The sequence below is a fragment of the Strongyloides ratti genome, assembly GCF_001040885.1.
Source record: "Strongyloides ratti genome assembly S_ratti_ED321, chromosome : 2".
Classification (NCBI taxonomy): Eukaryota; Metazoa; Nematoda; class Chromadorea; order Rhabditida; family Strongyloididae; genus Strongyloides; species Strongyloides ratti.
Window position 1 is genome coordinate 14,389,376 of NC_037308.1, and position 20,001 is coordinate 14,409,376.

The 20,001-nt window shown below is 19.1% G+C and overlaps 10 protein-coding genes across 10 annotated transcripts; 9 read left to right on the forward strand and 1 right to left on the reverse strand.

The window, feature by feature from the left end:
* Positions 1 to 86: 86 nt before the first annotated feature.
* Positions 87 to 834, forward strand: SRAE_2000456800 (Hypothetical protein; the record flags this gene model as incomplete). Its single annotated transcript, XM_024643453.1, has 3 exons — positions 87 to 362; positions 572 to 680; positions 728 to 834. The coding sequence occupies 3 exons, from the start codon at positions 87 to 89 to the stop codon at positions 832 to 834; spliced, it is 492 nt and encodes a 163-aa protein (XP_024509121.1).
* Positions 835 to 2,070: 1,236 nt separating this feature from the next.
* On the forward strand, positions 2,071 to 3,369 carry SRAE_2000456900 (Legumain; the record flags this gene model as incomplete). The annotated part of the gene is made up of 1 exon (XM_024643454.1): positions 2,071 to 3,369. The coding sequence occupies one exon, from the start codon at positions 2,071 to 2,073 to the stop codon at positions 3,367 to 3,369; it is 1,299 nt and encodes a 432-aa protein (XP_024509122.1).
* Positions 3,370 to 3,869: 500 nt separating this feature from the next.
* Positions 3,870 to 5,306, forward strand: SRAE_2000457000 (Sialin; the record flags this gene model as incomplete). Its single annotated transcript, XM_024643455.1, has 1 exon — positions 3,870 to 5,306. One exon carries the CDS (start codon positions 3,870 to 3,872, stop codon positions 5,304 to 5,306), a length of 1,437 nt encoding a protein of 478 aa, XP_024509123.1.
* Positions 5,307 to 7,066: 1,760 nt separating this feature from the next.
* On the forward strand, positions 7,067 to 8,664 carry SRAE_2000457100 (Sialin; the record flags this gene model as incomplete). The annotated part of the gene is made up of 2 exons (XM_024643456.1): positions 7,067 to 7,091; positions 7,148 to 8,664. 2 exons carry the CDS (start codon positions 7,067 to 7,069, stop codon positions 8,662 to 8,664), a joined length of 1,542 nt encoding a protein of 513 aa, XP_024509124.1.
* A 24-nt stretch (positions 8,665 to 8,688) lies between these two features.
* SRAE_2000457200 (Hypothetical protein) lies at positions 8,689 to 9,130 on the reverse strand (the record flags this gene model as incomplete). The annotated part of the gene is made up of 2 exons (XM_024643457.1): positions 8,689 to 8,864; positions 8,920 to 9,130. 2 exons carry the CDS (start codon positions 9,128 to 9,130, stop codon positions 8,689 to 8,691), a joined length of 387 nt encoding a protein of 128 aa, XP_024509125.1.
* A 3,263-nt stretch (positions 9,131 to 12,393) lies between these two features.
* On the forward strand, positions 12,394 to 13,416 carry SRAE_2000457300 (Hypothetical protein; the record flags this gene model as incomplete). The annotated part of the gene is made up of 1 exon (XM_024643458.1): positions 12,394 to 13,416. One exon carries the CDS (start codon positions 12,394 to 12,396, stop codon positions 13,414 to 13,416), a length of 1,023 nt encoding a protein of 340 aa, XP_024509126.1.
* A 1,255-nt stretch (positions 13,417 to 14,671) lies between these two features.
* SRAE_2000457400 (Hypothetical protein) lies at positions 14,672 to 15,443 on the forward strand (the record flags this gene model as incomplete). Its single annotated transcript, XM_024643459.1, has 2 exons — positions 14,672 to 14,695; positions 14,745 to 15,443. 2 exons carry the CDS (start codon positions 14,672 to 14,674, stop codon positions 15,441 to 15,443), a joined length of 723 nt encoding a protein of 240 aa, XP_024509127.1.
* A 290-nt stretch (positions 15,444 to 15,733) lies between these two features.
* On the forward strand, positions 15,734 to 16,495 carry SRAE_2000457510 (CAP domain-containing protein; the record flags this gene model as incomplete). The annotated part of the gene is made up of 2 exons (XM_024643460.1): positions 15,734 to 16,009; positions 16,049 to 16,495. 2 exons carry the CDS (start codon positions 15,734 to 15,736, stop codon positions 16,493 to 16,495), a joined length of 723 nt encoding a protein of 240 aa, XP_024509128.1.
* An 813-nt stretch (positions 16,496 to 17,308) lies between these two features.
* Positions 17,309 to 17,641, forward strand: SRAE_2000457600 (ShKT domain-containing protein; the record flags this gene model as incomplete). Its single annotated transcript, XM_024643461.1, has 1 exon — positions 17,309 to 17,641. The coding sequence occupies one exon, from the start codon at positions 17,309 to 17,311 to the stop codon at positions 17,639 to 17,641; it is 333 nt and encodes a 110-aa protein (XP_024509129.1).
* Positions 17,642 to 18,164: 523 nt separating this feature from the next.
* Positions 18,165 to 19,287, forward strand: SRAE_2000457710 (Metallopeptidase, catalytic domain-containing protein; the record flags this gene model as incomplete). Its single annotated transcript, XM_024643463.1, has 2 exons — positions 18,165 to 18,221; positions 18,259 to 19,287. The coding sequence occupies 2 exons, from the start codon at positions 18,165 to 18,167 to the stop codon at positions 19,285 to 19,287; spliced, it is 1,086 nt and encodes a 361-aa protein (XP_024509130.1).
* Positions 19,288 to 20,001: the final 714 nt, after the last annotated feature.

Genomic DNA, 20,001 nt, shown 5'->3' on the forward strand with positions numbered 1-20,001 from the left:
ACATTAATATATTTAATATTTTTTTTAACAAATAAAAAATAAAGTATAAAAGTTAAATTTAGAAGCATATATGTAATTCAACATATATGAGTTCATATATTTTTTATATTCAAATAATATTATTTATTTATAAAATATTTTTATGTGATTGTTTTCGAGAAGATTGTACCGGTCACAATAATCAAGGGCCATGTTTTTTATATTTTAGACCAGAAGAAAAAGCATTTGGTAAGGTGCTAACAATGTTAGATAAATCAGTAGCTATAACAATTAAAAAAGAAAGTGCTGGATACAAAAAAAATAAAGATGCATTGTTATTTGTTAATGGTTTTATTCTGAGACATGTTGATCAAAATACAATGGTAAGTGAATAAAACAATTGATAAATATATTCATAATTTGTCAATTTTACATTTTTATAAATATTTAAATAGAAATATACTCTTACAAAAATAATTAATTTTAATTTATGTAACAAAATCAATAACTTTATATATATAGAAAAAAATAAAGATAATTTGTATTTTAAAAATATGAAAAATTGCATAACTGTTTTAAACTGATTTTTTAGAAAACAATTTGTCAAAGAATGTCAAATGGAGTTGTTTACAAAAATCCAACAATTTTAATTTTAAAAAGTGATTATGAAAATTCTGGTTCATTAAGAAGGCCCTCAATGAGTAATTATAAAAAATTAAAGTTTTTTATTAATAAATCTTTTATTTAGGTGGCAGCATAAGAGGACAACCTGTTGTTCAACGGCCTAACACTAGATGGATGATGATACAAAGAATGAAATTATTCCGTAGAAATTCAATAAATAGAGCTTTTTAATTTACAGTAATTATTATAACATTTATTTAAAATTAAAAAGAAAAGTTATTCAAAATAATTTTTATCATAAAATTAAAAATTAAATTATGAAACATTAAGAAAAATTAAAAATGAATTATAAATTAATGATTTGTTGAAATAAAAAAATTACTAAATATTTAACTTATAATTTAAAACATAATTAATTTACAAAACTATTGCTTTTAAAAAGATCGGATTTACTTTTAAATAAAATGTGTTCATTTAATTTCATATCTCTTTGATTAAATTTTTCTCATCTAAAATTTTGAAAGATATTCTATATTAATATTTAGTTTTCTAAAGCAATTATTTGAAAACTAATTTTTTTTTATTATATCTGAATAAGCTTTTAAAAATAGTTTAAATATTTTATGATATTTTATTTAGAAAAACAATAAAATTTATATTAATATTTAATGATTACATACTTTTTGTAATTATTTGAAAACTTTAGCTTATAAATAATTTAAGTCAAAAATTTTAATGCGTTCTCTACATAAAAGATATAATTAATTTCCATATACTAATACAGAAATTGTCATTCTAAGGTGACAAAAGTTGTTAATTGATAAACGGTTAGTAAAGTTGTTACTATAGGGTAATCAATTATTTTTTTGATCAGGTACAGATTTCGTGGTGTAGTCGGTTATCACATCTGTCTAACACACAGAAGGTCGGCGGTTCGAATCCGCCCGAAATCATCTCCTTTTGCCGTATTTCAAGTAAGAAAATAATAATTCGTCATTAAAAAGCCTCGTCTTAAAACATTGAATAGAATTTTTGTTTTTTTTTTTCGAAAACAAGGTACAATTCAAAAAACAAGATAAGCGTCAAAAGTTTTTTAACTACTTTTTTATCTTCATTCATTTTTATCAAGATAAAATTACATCATTCTTGAAAGTAATATTGTCAATAAACCATATAAATCTTGATTATATGTGTAAATATCCTTTATTATATGATTACATTTGCACTCCCATATCAATAAGTACATAAAAAAAGAATGACAATCATTAAAAGTTATTTATTACCATATTATTTTTTCACTTTAAATGAGTAATTAAAAAATTTTTTATAATGATAAGATGAATTTTTTTCTTGAATATTAACCAATAAATATTTGACCAATGAAAAATAAAATAAATAACAAATTTATATAAAAGACAAAAATTTTTTTTGAATTAATATCATTTCTTTAGAAATATTTATTAAAATATGAAATTCTTTACTGCTTTTTTTACTTTAACCTTATTGGCTACATTAACTTGTGGAAAGATATTGAATTCAAACATCAAAGTTTTACTTATTGCTGGATCTAGTAGTTGGGAAAATTATAGACATCAGGCTGATATTGGACATGCTTATAAAACTTTGGTTGAAAGAAATATAGCAAAAGAAAATATTGTTGTTTTTGCTTATGATGATATTGCTAATAATCCAATGAATCCATTTCCAGGAAAAATATTTAATCATCCATCATTGAAGGAGGATGTTTATGCTGGTTTAGAAATTGATTATAAAGGTGATGATGTTAATGAAAATAATTTCTTATGTGCTTTATCTGGTGACAAATCTTGCCTTAAAGGTGTTGGTACTGGAAGAGTCGTTGAATCAACTGAAAATGATGATGTTTTTGTTTATTATGCTGATCATGGAGCATATGGAATTCTTGGTCTTCCTAATGGTGTTATACAAAGGGATAATATTATGGCAACATTAAATAAAATGAATCAAGATAAAAAATTTAGAAAACTTGTATTCTACATAGAAGCTTGTGAATCAGGATCAATTTTTGAAAATCTTGAAACTGATGTAAATATTTTTGGAGTAACTGCTAGTTTTGGTAATGAGTCATCATATGCTGCATATTGTAGTGGTGATCATGGATTACCATGTTTAGGTGATGAATTTTCTGTTAATTGGATTGAAAATTCACAAGTAGATTATGATGAGAAATATCTTATAAAAAATCAAGTTGATACTGTTAAAACAAAAACATTGATGAGTCATGTACAAAGATATGGTGATTGTGAAATTCCAAAAGAAGAATTAAAAGATTTTCAAGGAGAATTTAATTGTAATCACACAAAATCATCAAGACCTAAAGTAGGTAGATATGATACAAACTACTATCCAATGGTGTCATCAAGAGATGCTGATATGAAGTATTACCAAAATATGATTAATAGTAATTTACACATTAAATTAAGACTAAATGCAATGTTATCACTAGAAAAACTTGAAAAAACAAAAAGAAATAATGCTAATATAGTTAAAAAAATAACTGATACTCTTGATTTAGATTTTGACATACTTCAAAATCAAATACCAGTATATAATAAAATAACAGACGAGAAACATAATATTTTATTTAAACACATTCAAATGTCATGTGGAAACATTGGAAAAAATACTGATATGATGAAGTATTCCAAGTTATTTTATAACATTTGTTCTCTGAATATTGATATGTCAGATATCTTATCAGCAATATCATTTGCTTGTCAACAATAACAAGCTTCTCTTTTTAACTAAATTAAATTATTTTTATATATCATTATTATTATGATTAAATAAATTTTTACATTATTTAAATGAAACCAAATACATTTTTATATAATTGTTTAAAAGTATTCATACTAATATAAATAAAATATTTCAATAAAAATATTATTTTAATAATTATGTTTATAATTTAAGAATAGTTTTTTTTTTTTTTTAAATATATTAAAATAATTTAGATATTAAAAAATTATACAATTAATCTTTTACAAGGTTATAACATTACATATCATTAATAAATCAATTAATAATAAAAAACTAACTTTTGATAACAATGCTATTTTTAAAGAGCTTTATTACTTTAAATGACTTGATAAAATAAAAATTTTTTAATTATTTAAAAAAATGGAGGAAAATATACTACATCATTGTAAGTTTATAAAAAAAAAATAATTTTATTTTCAGCTTTTTTTCAATGGAATAGTAGAAGATTTCATGTAATTTTAATTTTAATGACTGGTATGACTTTGTTTTATTTTGCCCGTACAACCATTGGAATAAGTATGATTTGTATGTTAAATTCTACCTCTTTTCAAAATGAATCTATTACTAAACATGAAATACCAAAAAAATGTCAATATATATTTAATAATACAATACAAAAATCAAAAATATATGAAGGTACTATTAATTGGAATCAAGATGTACAAAATTCTATTATATCAGCAAATTATTGGGGATCGCTTTTAACAATATTTTTTGCTGGTATTATAGTTGATAAAACATCTCCAAAAAAAACTATTATATTATCAGCAAGTATATTATTAATAACAACTGCTTTATTTCCAATTCTTACTATTTATTGGGATTATAATTTAGTTATTATTTCACGTTTTATATTTGGTATTGGTGATGCATTTTGGGCTCCATCATTTAATCATATATTATCAAATTGGATACCATTAAATGAAAAAAGTTTGGCTGTAGGTATTTATACTAGTGGTGTACAAATTGCTATATTATTAGGAAATCCTATATCAGCATTATTTTGTAATAGTTTCTATAGTTGGCCGGGTACATTTTATTTTTGTGCTACATTAATACTAATATTTATTATTATTTGGATAATATTAATACAAAATAGTTTTGATAATGATAAATGGTTAACAAAAAATGAACATACATATTTATTAAGAAATATGTCAAAAAATGAAACAAATAATAAAGAAAAACATATTAAAATATTATGGTTAAATATTGTTACTTCATTACCATTATTATCAATAATGATTTGTAGAATTAGTGAAATGATATATATTGTTTTTTCAACAACATTTTTTCCCTTATATTTACGTGATACATTATATATTAATATAATAAATAATGGTATTTATAGTGCAGCACCATTTACAGCTCAGATAATTTCTAAAATAACAATTGGTGCAATTATTGGAAAATTACAAAGAAAAAAAATTTTAACATCTACTCAAAGTGTAAAAATTTGTCAATTTATTAGTGGTATTGGAGTATTAGTTGGTTTATTCATTGCTCCTTATATAAATGATTGTACAAATCATTTTCCAATTGTTATATGTTTTTCATTTATTCTTTTCTTTTTTGGTATATCAGCTAATGGATTTTTTACTAGTATTTATATTCTTTCACCACCATTAATAACTACTATTACATCTCTTAATTTATTTGTTGGTGTTCTTGGAGCTGGTTCAACATCATATATTATAAGTTATTTAAAAAGTTTAGATAAATATAATGGATGGAATAATGTTTTACGATTCATTGGAATTATATGGTTTTTAACATCTTTCTTTTTTACAATATTTGGTTCTGGTGAAAAACAAAATTGGATTGAAGAAAGATCAAAAGATAAATATGAAAATAATACATTGTTAAATAAAAAAATTATTAATAATAAAAATGATGAAAAATAAATTATTATTAAGATAAATTTTTTTTATTAAAATTCAATTAAAAATTATTTTCAATTTTATTTTATCAAAATATGTAGAAAAATATATTTAAAGAAAAATTTAAAACAATGTTATCACCAAATAAAATTTTAATATTTACTTTTACACATCTAAATTGTTTTAGTTAAAATTTTATTTTCGATAAAGAAATCTGATAAAAAAATAATATTTTTTATTTATGTCTTGTAAAAGTATATTTACAATGGTATTTATTAAGGTTGTAAATATAGTTTGTTAATCTGTCGGTACACTTTGTTTTATAAATTTAAAAAAAAAAAAAACTTTTTATAAAGTTTAATTTGGTAATAAATTAAATATTACAGAAAATTATTAAGAAAGAAGTGATCCTATTATAATTTTCTTTTACATTCACTTATCAAAATAGACTAAAATAATGATATCTTTATTGTTACTTTGATCATAAAAAAAATCAACATTAAATAAAGTGTTGAAACAAAGTCCTTGATTATATTTTCATATAAATTTCAATAAATGTTTACTTTTATTTTATATGAATAAATAAAATTATTTTACATTGCTTATATTATAAATAAATAAAGCAATTCCTATATTTAAAGTCAAATAAAATATTAAAAGTACAAATTTAAAATAAATTCAATACTTTCTAATTAAAGATTGTTTTTTTCTAAAATTAATTATTTTTAGTTTCCTATTTATTACCTATAAATTGGAATTAAAAATACACGATATATCATACCTACAAATATAATCTTATTATTATAAAGTTTTCAGTTATCAAATTTAAAAAAAAATTGAAATAATTTTAAACAATATTTCAAAGTACAAGAAATATAATATATATTAAAAAAAATTGTAAGTAATATTAACAAAATAAATATAAAACTTATCGTAAGAAAGAAAAAATTAATAGATATTAAAATAATTTATTTTTCATTAAAATTAATATAAATATTTAAGTAATGACAAAAAAAAAAAAATAAATTTTTTGTTCTATATGATATATTATTGAAGATATATTCACTATAGTTACTAAAAAAAAAATTGATTGGCAAATGTATATAAAAGCTTTCAATATTAATTGTAAATATTTAAAATTATAGATATATTAACTTGAACACTTTTTTTTACAGTTCATCTAAATTTTTTTTAATTATATATAATTATATAAAAAATATATTGAAACCTTTTATAATTATTATTTAATATCTACCCAAATATTTTTTTATAATTTTATAAATAATTCTTTAAATTAGGAAAATGATTAATAATATTGTATATTTTTTTTTAAAAATTATAAATCTTTTATTTTTTTTATTTAATTACATTTATATTTAATAATTTATAAATAAAGTTATCCTCATTTTTAAATACGAAAAGTATATTATTAAAATTTTTCACATTACAGGTTTTTTTTATATAGAAAAAAAATAAAGTATAAAAATTAAATATAAATTTATTTTTTCTAAATTAAAATATTTTATTTTGAACTTTTTTTACTATTAAAAATAATTGTATAATTTTTAAAACTACCATTGTTAAATATATTCTTTTTTTAATATAAATTTTATATATAATTAAAAAAAGATTAATAATTTGAATCTATTAATACCACTTTTAAAATTTCTTATCTATTGTTATTCAATTGATAAAAATGAAAATCAAGATATGATACTTATTTTGTACTTTAAGAAGTTACAAGGTTTACATATTTTATTTAAATGTTGTTATAGGTTATTAATATGTCTGAAGAAACTATAAAACATTGTATGTTTTGATTTTTAAACTATATAAATTAAAAAAAAAAACTTAATTAATTTTAGCATTTATTCATATTAAATCAAGAAGATTTCACGTTACATTATTATTAATGGTTGGTGTATGTTTATTTTTTTTTGCCCGTACAAATTTAGGACTTTCAATGGTTTGTATGATAAATTCAACTGCCGTTAATTTAGAAAATTTTAATATAAATAGTAACAAAACAATTGAAATTCCAAATAAATGTATTAAAGTTTCTTTTATAAATAATAGTTATGAAGAAAAAACAAAAAATTATGGAGGAACATTTGATTGGAATATAAATGTACAAAGTTTAATTTTATCAGGAAATTTTTATGGTGCCATTTTAACTATTGTACCTGCTGGTATATTAGCTGATAGATCATCTCCAAAAAATCTTTTATTAATTTCTAGTGCATTTTTTTTTGTTGCTAGTGTTCTTTTTCCATATTTAGCATATAATTATAGTTATACTCCATTAATTATTTCAAGAATTATTATGGGTCTTGGTGAAGGTATATCATCACCAGCTTTTAATCATATATTATCAAATTGGATACCAAAAGCTGAGTCACCTGTAGCAATATCAATATATACAAGTGGTGTTCAACTTGCCTGTTTTATTGGTAATCCTATAACAGCATACTTTTGTGAAAGTACATTTGGATGGTCAGGTGTTTTTTATTTATTATCATTTTGTCTTATCATTTGGTCTTTGTTATGGTATATTACAGTACAAAATAAATTTCATAAAGCTAAATGGATGCATGAAACTGAAAGAATTTATCTTGAAAAATATATGACTACTCATAAAAATAAAGGAGTATCAAAAAAATTTTCAATACCATTAAAATCTATGATAACATCTTTACCATTAATTTCAACATTATTGTGTAATTTTTTTGCTATGATGTATAATTTTTTTGTTACAATGTACCTTCCAACATATTTTAAAGATACACTATATGTTTCTATTATGAATAATGGACTTTATAGTTCATTACCATTTATTGCTCAAGGTATATCAAAAATTGGTTGGGGTTATTTTATGACACATTTACAAAGAAAAAATATTTTGACATCAACACAATCAGTTAAATTAACTCAAATACTTTCTGGTTTAGGAGTTTCTATTGGTTTTTATATTTTACCATTATTAAATGATTGTACAAAACCATACCTATCTGTTGGATGTTTTATATGGATATCAACATTTTTTGGTATATCTGCATCTGGTTTTCTTGTTTCTCATATCATTTTAGCACCAGCAATTATTGGTTTTGTATCTTCAATATTTAATGTAACAGGTATCTTAGGAGCAATATTTTCACCATGGTTAGTTTCATCATTAAAAAATCATAATGATCCAAATGGTTGGGATGTAGTATTATATGTATTAGGTAGCCTTTGGTTGTTATCATCAATATTTTTTTTTCTTTTTGGATCTGGTGAACCACAATCATGGGGTTTAAAAAAAGAATTACATCAAGATGATTTATTATTGAATAATAAAAATAATAAGAACGTTTCATTAATTTTAAATGAAACAAATTTATAATTATTATTATTAAAAAAAAAATAATTAAATTTTCATGAAACGTTTAACCAAATTATGATCAACATATCCACTAAATGATCCACAAATTTCTTGACGAACATCTTTTAAAAACATTATTGTAATTAAAGTACTAATTCCAAAATGAGAAAAAAGAAGAAAATTGCTTATTAAATAATATATATTTGGTATATTTAATAAATCTTAAAAAAAAAATTATTTTAATTATTTTTATAAAAATATTTTTAATTAACTTACAAACTTGTGTTAAATATGTAATAATAGCTGTTGGTGATTGACATAATATTGCTAAAATACCTTGTAATGTTATATTAATTAATATTAATCTTTCTCTTTTAATAACAATAGATTCAGGTTCTCTTCTATTTCTTTTTTTAAAAAAATCAAATGTTACAATATTTAAAATAAGTGCAAAAATTGGAGATAATAATATAACAATTGTTCTCATTAAATTAATAATTATGTTTTGACTAAAAATTTGTTTACCACATATTAAACTTTCAACAATTGTTGAATCAAAAAATATAATATGAATAATTTCAAATAAAGATGATGAATTAAGTATAAGCCAAATTATACAATTAATAGATATACATATTTTAATATTAAAAACAATTAACATTACCCGATATAATGCAAAAATTGCTGGTATTGTAGAAATGGAAGTAATTAATATATATACCAAATGATGAATTATAATACATGTAAAAGTATGAATTTTTTTAGTAGATAAAATAGATAAAAAATACCAATTAGATATTATAAATGCCAAAATAGATACTAATAAGTATTGTATAGCTAATGTATTAACATATGTTTTTATATATTGTCTTTTCTTTAAACTTGTACTATTTAATGAGAATAAAAAATAGAAAAAATTTATTATAAATATAGGTATAAATAATATTTCTAATTCAATAGCTATTGATAAATATCGTATATCTGGAACAAACCATTTGTTTAATATTTCAGTAAAATTGTTATATTTCATTACTACTTTCCATAAGAAATACTAAACTACAAAGTAAATTTTTAATGTAATAAAATAATATGATATAAAAGTATACTTATAAAATTAATAAAAAACCGTTTATTTAATATATTAAATAATGATAATAATTATATTATTATATGGTAAAAATAAATTTCTAAAGTATTTTCCACGTTGACAATATAAAATAGTATAATACTATTAGCTATATTATACAATATTTTATAATATAATAATGACATTTTAAATAAATATATCAATGTTTGGATTATTTTAAAATTACATAATATAGAAAAATTTTAAACAACAATTTTACATTTTATTTTTTTTATTATTAAATTAAATCATAAAAAGAAGAAATAAAATATAAATTAGATAATTTAAAAATATTTAACTAAATTGTTTAATTGTAATAAAGTTTTTTAATTATCAAAAAAAAAGTTAAAATAAATTGTTTAGTAGACTGGAAAAATCAACAGGTCTTTTTGTTATAATAAAAGTAATTTCGTAGTATAATTAATTGAAAGTATAAATTCTTTTTTTTAAATGTTAATTGTTATGTTTTACTAGTATTTTAAAATATAAAGATAAAAAAATATACTTTTTTTTAAAAACTTGTTAGATTTTATTTTAAAGATACATTTTGATTGATTTTTTCACAGCAAAAATGTGAGAAAAAAAGCAATTAAATAACAATAAAATATTGTTTTTCATGAAATATAACTTTAACCACAATTTATTGTTATATGAAAACTTTAATTATAAAATAGAAAATAAATAATTTATTTAACTATCTAAAATTTAATGCAAAATAAATCTTATTTTGCAACATTTTAGTTACCTTATTATAGATATATTATTTAAAAGCATCATAAATTAAACAAGATATTACCATAATATATTATTTTATATAAAAATGATTAAAATAATATAAACTATATCTTTTTTTTTTACCATATTTCCATGGCATATATATATATATATTAAAGCTTACCATCTTTAGAAATAAAAGAAAAGGTAATTATTTATTTTAAAATATAACAGTTTTATTAAAAGTTGTCATAGATATAAATATCATCATGCAAACAAATACATTAACTGGATAAAGAATTTTTTATTAAACAATATTCATAAGAAAAATTTTTTTTTTTATTAAATATCTCTATTTATAAAATATTTTTATTATAATACATCTAATAATGATAAAATAATGTAGTTATTTTTAAACTATCATGCAAGAAGAAAAGTATATATAATATTTTCTTGTATCAATAATAAAATATATTTTATACATAAAAGAAAAAAAAATCATTTTTTTCCGTAAAAAGATAATTTTCTGTTATTAAATATCTAACATTTAATTTTTCTTTTATAAATATTAAAGCATTGAAGAGACAGTAAATGTTATTAACAAACTAAAGTTTAGATTTTATCAGATAAAGATTAATTATTTTTAATTTTAATGATTATGTTAAAAAAAAATTCTTTTATCTTCTACTAAAAAGTTTTCATGTAAAAGTAATCTGTTACCTCTTTAAAAATTTTTAAAGCTTTTCCCATTTGAAAAAAAAATCTTACAACAAAGAACGAGTTTCTTTCATAAAGTTTTGTTTTTATATAGATGTTTAAACAAATATTAGAAAACTTTGGCTTATAAGTAAAAATAGATTAAAGAAGTTGATTATAATGTCATTTAAATGTAAAAATCTATTTTTAAATTAGATATTAAATTTTTTAAATATTTATAATTTTATATATTAATAAATTTTTTTAATATAAAATATTAAAAATAATAGTCATATGTTGTATAATAAAATTATTTAAAATAAAAACAATTTCTGGATTATTTATTGTCTGTAAAAAAATTGATAATTTTAATAAAAATTATTTGATAATTAAAAAAAAAAGTGTAATATTATGATAATAAGAATATTCTTCTCTTCGTTTTAATACGAAAAATTTTTAAATTTTTTTAATAAATATTAATTTCTCTTAAATAATTCTTTTCTTTTAAGACAAATTCAAAAGATATTTCAATTGTTTTAAAAATAAATTTATCTTAATCATAATATATAATAAATAACTAAAAAAATATCAATTTTCGTTAATGAATTTTAATAATTTAAGGTACTTTATTATTTATATTTATGATTATATATGTGATAACAATATTTTTCATCTTTTTATACAAAAAAAAAGTTTATTGTTAGTGTTTGTTATGCCAAAAAATGATTTTTTTTCTGTATACATTACATATACTAAAGTTATTTATTTGTTACTAAGCTATAATATTAAAATAGAAAACATTATTACAAAAAAAAATCAACATTTATTATTTAACAAAGCTATTTTTAAAAGTTTTTTGATAAATGATTTATATTTAGTCAGTACAAATCATGCTTTTATTATATAATAATTAAAGCCATATTTTTCATTCTTTCCTAAATATATTATTTTTAATATTTAACTTTTATTTATAGATTAATATTTAAAAAATAAGTATTTTTATCTATTGTCAATAATTTTATTAAACAAAAAAAATTTATATGCAAAATTTTTATAATTAAGCAAATTTATTTTGAGTTAAAAATAAAAAAAATTAGTTACAAAATAGTTTTTATTTATTTTTAAATTAATATTAAATCAATAAAAAACAATATAAAATATTTTTTTCTTTATTTTAAAATTATTTTGAATTATATATAATTTACATGTTATTTATGAATCATAAATTAATTATAATATTCTTTGTTTTTGCTACTATTGTTAAAAATTCTGAAACAAGAAACATTAAAAATAATAAATTTATTAAAAATGATTCTGTTAAAGAAGAAGGAGGAAACTTAAATCAACTTACACTTGAAGATATTATTTTAAATAATGAAAATTTAAGTAAACGTAGCATAGAAGGTCAAGCTCCTCCAAATAAAAAAGGTCCTGTAAAGCCAATTAATAAAGTAATAGGCAAAAAACCACCAGGTAAAAAACCAATAGCTAAGAAACCCCCAGGTTTAAAACCTTCAGGTAAAAAACTACCACCTTTAAAACCTTCAGGTAAAAAACCACCAATTAAAAAGCCAATAATTGTAAAACCACCTGCTAAAAAATTATCTTCTACTAAATCAACAGATACATTAACAACAGATACAACATCAACAGATACATTACCAACAGATACAACATCAATAGATACAAAATCAACACATACAACATCAGAACATAAAAAACCAACACGAACAACACCAGAAAGTAAAAAAACAACACAAACTACACCAGTGTATAAAAAAACAACACATACTGTTCAAACAACTACAAAGAAAATAAATACAAAATTAACAAGTACAACAAAATTAGATAAAGTTAAAAATAAGGAAACTACAAAGAAAAATATAAAAATGTTTAAAAAAGACGATGAAGAAGATGATGATGAAGAATACGGGGATGAATACGATGAATACGACGATGAAAACGACGATGAATATGATGATGAAGATGATTATGATGAAGATGAAGATAATTATGATGAAGACGATGATGATGAAGACGATGATAGTAAAGATGATGATAGTAAAGATGATGATGAATGCGATGATAAAATAGATGAATATGAACATGATTTTGAAGATGCTGAAAGGGATGAATATGTATATATTTACGAGAATGAAGATAATGATGATGATGGGGAGTATTTGAAAGATTATTTATACGAATATGAGTATAAAAATGGATATGATTATGAATAAAAAAAATAAAGAAAAATTATTAACTACGATTTAAGCAAATTTTATATTTTATTTTTTTTTAAAAAAACATTCAAAAGTTAAATTTGTAGTAATAAAATTTATTTTATATAACTTTAAACAATGAAAATCATAATTAATTTTAAAAAAATTGTTATAAAAATATCTTTTTCAAGTTGGTACACATAAATATTTTCACAATTTTCCTAAAAATAATTTCTTACAAAACAAATTTTTCAAGTTATAAAATGTTTATGGTAAAAATTTTATTTAAAATATAGTAATATTTATAATAATTAAAAAACAACATTTTATTTTGAAATAATTTTTATAATTAGTGTAAACTTTGAATAAAAAACATTTAAAAAAATTAAGATATTCACAAAAGTATTTTATAAATAGCCAAAATTTTTTTAAATAGTGTTGTAAATATATCTATTATTATAAATAAAAAACAGTATAAAAAATATTTTTTTTTTGAACAAAATATATATATAACGGAAACCAATTATTTATCATTGACAACTCTACATATTTCATTGAAATATAAAATATAAACACTTTTAAAAAATTTTTGATGTAATATTTATATAGTTAGCTAATATAAGAACGTTCTTCAAAATATTCTCTTATTGAATATACTTTGTGATGTAGACATTGTATGTTTCTCTTAATTAGGTGCATCATACCTTCTTTTTTAGAATCTAATAAAAGCTTAATGTTTACTATGTATTTTTTTCTTATAAAATAAATTTAGAATCCATAAATGATTTAAAACAGCCACCAAGAAAATGGATGTCATAACGATATATTATAAATTTAAAGTTTTTTTTTAGATAAAACTAAATTTTATCTATACCACCACTTTTATACTCATTTGTTACATTAATTAAAATGTAAGTGAAAGTATAAAATCTATATAGTAATAATCATTATTTAAAAATAGTAAAAAAAACTTTTAAAAATGTAATTGTTATAAAAAAATATTTTTCAAATTTTTTTTTAATATTCAATTTCTAAAATTTTTGAAAAAAGTTTATTAAGGCAATTTTTATTCATTGCGTATATAAAGTATATACCAGTCACGTGTATAACTATTCTAAACAAGATATATTGTTGTGAAAATTTTTGTGACACGTCTTCCATACTTTTTATATTTCATAAAATTTTGATTGTTTCAAAAATTTTACTACAAAACTTTATAATTTTTTTTTGTAGAAAAGTAATAAAATTTTTATCATAGTTGTTTGTTTCAAAAATGACTAATACAAAAAATAAAAGGGTATGTTATTAAAAATGAGGTAAGCAAACTAGAAATTATTATATTTTAGGAAATCATTAATGTTGGTGAAGAATTAGTAAATTATCTTGATGCTAACACTTCAGTAATAGAAGATCTTGTAAAACAAATGATTCACCAAAATAATGAGACAAAAAATTGTTTATTAAAGATAGAAAATATATTAAAAAATTATTCGGAAGAAAAAAAATCATTTGAAAAAATTGAAAATGAAATAAAAAAATTAAATAATAACTTAAGTGTTTTATTATCAAATAAAGATTCTTCAATTCATGAAGAAGAGAAATGTAATTTTATAACAAAATTAGATAGTTTAATTAAAAATTTTGAAAATAATATTTCTTTAAATAATAAGTTACCTTCATTATCAGAAGATATTACAAATTTGATTTTAAACCAAATTTTACAACTTCAGCAGCAACAACAACAAATGATTAATTTTCAACAACATAATTTAACAACAAACATTAGAGAAATAATAGATTCTAGTATCCTAAAACTTTTACTTCAATTTAATTATGATGGTCAATGTAATTGTCTATTGAAAAATAAAATATTTCTTTCTTTATCAGATAATTTACAATTAAAAAATGGAAAAATTTTATCAAAAACTGTAGAAAATGAAAATAATGGTTATTCATTTAGTGATATATTATTTTATGAAATATTATGTTTTATCTTAGGAATAGTGATATATTTAATTGCAATCGATTTTTTAAATGGAAGTTAAAATTTAAAATAATAATAAAATTAAATTTAAATAATTTTATATTTTTTATGATTTGAAATATTTTAATAAAATAAAATGAAAATTTATGTAAAAAAAATTTATTAAAAAAAAAGTAAAATTTTATTTATTAAAGCTTTTAACAATTTATTATGATTATTGAAAAATTATTACTTAAATAACTATATAATTTTTGTAATATTTATTTGTACTTATTAATATTTTCAATACAAATAAAAATTGTTATAATATATAAAAGATATATTTATAAAAATATAACACCATTTTTAAAAATGAAAGATTTGTTAATTATTATATGTATCCTGATTTTATCGCATTTTACAATATGTCAGAATTTGGATAAAGATACAAAACCACTTGTATGTGATTGGGAACACATAAATGGAGTTAGTGGATGGAACTGTTATAATAATAAATTTTATACTGAAGATGATGGTATGGCTTTGGATTTTACCAAAGGCAATTACACATCTATTTGGAGAATGGTACCAGAAGACAACAAAAATAAACATGGTTATCCAATAGAACTTAAAAGTGTCAAAAGACTTGTAAATTTTTTTTAGTATTTACTAATTTTTTTTTTTCAGATTTATGATAAAATAAACTGGTTCCGTTTAGTACATAAAGTTAGTTCACTTTATGAAGATGAAAAATTAGAAAAAAGTGCCCAAGAACGTGCTCAACAAATGGCTGCCAAAAATACTAAAAAAGTATATCCAAAAGATCAAAAAAATCGTAAAGAAAGTGTTTATTGTTCTGGTAAAGATAATATAATTGATTCTGTATTAAAATGGTATAATCAACGTTATAAATATTACTTTGGTAATACTGAAAAAAATAAAAATAGAAAAGAAGTTAGAGATTTTGTTAATATGGTTTGGAAAAAAACATATTCAGTTGGTTGTGGTATAGCAAATAACTATGAAAATTATTTCATTGCATGTCATTATTCACCACACCTTAGTGGTAAATTTAAAGATAATATTTTTAAAGCTAACCGTCTTTATGACAGCAACAATTTGACTTCAATATAAAATAAAATATTTTAACTTATTTGCAAAATATATTTGTTACAAAAGTATAAATAAGACTATTAGTCAGATTTTTTATTTAAAAACAATGTTTCAAATATTAAAAGTTCTTAAAATATTTAGCAATTAAATAAAGTTATACTTTTAAATTTATTACAAAAATTATTATAAAAATTATTTTTTTATTAAATTTATAAGGTTAAATTTTCAAAAAACGTTTAATTAAAAATAAACATGAAAATATATTTTAAAAAAAAACTTGTCATTTTTAACTTTTAAGATTAAAACAATATTTTAATTGATACTAATAATATATACCTAACAATTAATTAAACATGTAAATAATAAAAAATTTTTTTTCTAAATTCACATATATTTCCAAATGTATGAAATTCAAATATTTTGTACGGTTTCTAAAATGTTTTTCTGTTATAAAATGTTATTTTTTATATCTAATAATGAAACAAAATATACATATAAAAAAAATTATCACCTATAAGTAATTATATTTTAGTTAAAAATCATGCCTCAAATATTTATAAAAACTACCAATTACTAAAAAAAAATTATAACTAAGTACAATTCAATTATAGAAATACTTTATTATTTCAACAAAAAAAATTTAATTGAATAGTTTATTTTATCAATTTTTTTTTAAATTTCTAGTAATTTATCTATTAATATTTTTATTCAAATATTAGTTAACTATATTACAAAAAAATATTTGATAATCTTGATATACATCATTCACAAACATTTTTATGTTTTATAAAACATTACTTATATCATCTATATTCTATATCAAATTCTTTTAAAATGAAAATTTTACTTCTTTTATTATTTTCTACATTAGGTTTAGCTCAACAAAATTTTATAAGCTGTATTGATATAAAAAAATATAAACGTTGTGAAAAGGAAGAATGGAAACAGAATGTATGTCATCTTTGTCAATCAAAATGTAAATTCAAAGATCCTTATTATTGTAAAAAACCAGAAATTGAATACGAATCAGGTTGTAAAGATTATTATGATACCTGTCCAAGCAAAAAAGAATATTGTTTCAATATACGATTATTTCAAGAACTTTTAGAAGATTGCCCAAAAACATGTGGCTATTGTACTAAGAATGGTTATAAAAAACTTAGTTAAATAAAAATTAACATAAAATATAAATTTAAAAAAAATGTTATTTTTTTTTTAATTTTATAAAAAAATTATTTTTATTAAAAATTATATCATATTCCATTTGATTTTTTTTTTATTGTTTATCTTAAATTTAAGTATAATAATTATTAAAACTTTACTTTTGATATAAGATAAATTATTATAAGTATTTATCATATTAATGTTTACTACTTTGAATAATATGTTTAAAATTATATTATAAATACAAATTTGAAATTATTTCTATATTTGTTATCTTACTTATGAATTAATAAAAAAGTTTTCATAAGTATTTTAATAAAAAAGTTATATATGATAATATAAATTCTACTAATTAAATTATGAATATTATCATATTATAATGTTAAAAAAAGATAAATTTACAAGTTATCATCACATAAAAAAAAGTTTAATTAAACATTAAATAATATAATTTGACATAAAAACTAATTATAAATATCATTTAAAAATAAAGATTATACTCATTCGACATAAGTTTATTTGAAAAATGTTAGGCAATGTTTTGCTTATCATTCTATTATTATTTGTCACTTTGAATTTGAGTGTAAGTTAGAGTTATGAATAATAAAAAAAATTTTTAGAAAGATAACATCTTTTTTCCATATATATTAGAGGATAATACTTATGTAGAAAAAAGATCTACAAATTTTAATTATGAAAATCAATTCAAATATTACATTAATAATGAAACAGTTAGTAAATTTGTTCAAGATACATTTAATGATTTAGAAACTTATACATGTATTAAATTTAAAAAAGAAAACACTATATTTTCCAAAAATGGTGGATTTATATTTAATGGTAAAACTGGTGATATGGAAGATACAAATATAAAAAATAATCCAATTGATTTTAAAGTTCCATATAATTGTATGAATCATGAAGGGTGTTATAGAAGACAAATATTTCATTTTCTAAGTTCTCGATATTCAAGAAAAATATCTAATTATAGTAGTTTAAAAGAAAAACATCAATTGAAAAGTATTAATAGTAGATTTGACTTTGGATCAATATTGTTCATAAAGTGTGACTTACAAATTAATGATCCACTAGAACAATATTATCATAAAATGTGTGGATTTAAAAATGAATTTAGTTTCAATGATTATAAATTGTTAAATTCACTTTATTGTCAAAATGAATGCACATACACCTGTATTCCATGTCAAAATGGTGGATATCAAAATCCAAAGTTTTGTGATTCATGTATATGCCCACCTGGTTACAAAGGTAAATATTGTGAAGATATTAACGTTTCTGACACAGGTTGTCCAAAGTATAATCCATTAGCAACAAAAAAAAAACAAACAATAAGTGTTTGTGGTAAACAAGACTGTATATTTTTATTACAAGCACCAAGAGGATACAAAATTATAACTGAAATAGAATATACAACATCTAAATATGTTATTCCATGTCGTATAGGTGATAATATTAATTTCAAATATCATGATGATAAAGGAAAATCTGGTATTAGCTTTTGTGGATTTTATGAAAATATTACACTACCAGGTTACAGTAACGAACTTTTAGTATCATATAAAGGTACAAAAAATGCAATTGCTTTATCGTTTTCATATTACACAGTATTTGATGATACTGAATGTTAAGTAATTAACTATTTTTAAAAACATATTTTCTAAATATTTAAAAATTTTATGTACACACTATTTAAATTTATTATATTATGCCTAATTTTTTTTTAATACATGATGTTACACATAAAATAAAAAGAAAACAGCAGTTACAAAAAATTTTTATTGTATTGATAAAAGTTTTATACTCAAATTCGTTAAAAAATTATATTTTTTGGTTTATAATTAATATAATTAATTTTTATTGGATTAAATTTACCATATAAATATTTTAAGTGTTTATTCAAAAAATTTATATAAATGTTAACTTTTTGTATACAATTTATTATTATTAAAAAACATAATAAGTATTATAGAAAGTTTGATAAATATCTTTTGTTTTCTAAAGTATGGTATTTTCTTTTTTTAAATATAATGTTATGAAAAAAAATTATGTGAATTATAAATGTTTTCAACAAAAAAAAGTTATTCTTAATAATAAAATTAATCATGCTAATATTGAAATTTTTTATTTTCCTTTTTAAATTAATTTTTATATAAAAAAAATATATTGTTTTATAAGGTAAATAGATGGGAAAAAAAGTAGATATAAAAAAAATTGTATTTTTGTTTTTAACTATAATTGAAAAAGTTAACATTTTTATATTTTTTTTATTTAAAGAAAAATATTAATATTTTATTATATTATTATAAAAATGGTAGATGAAAATAATGTTGTTGAAATCAAAT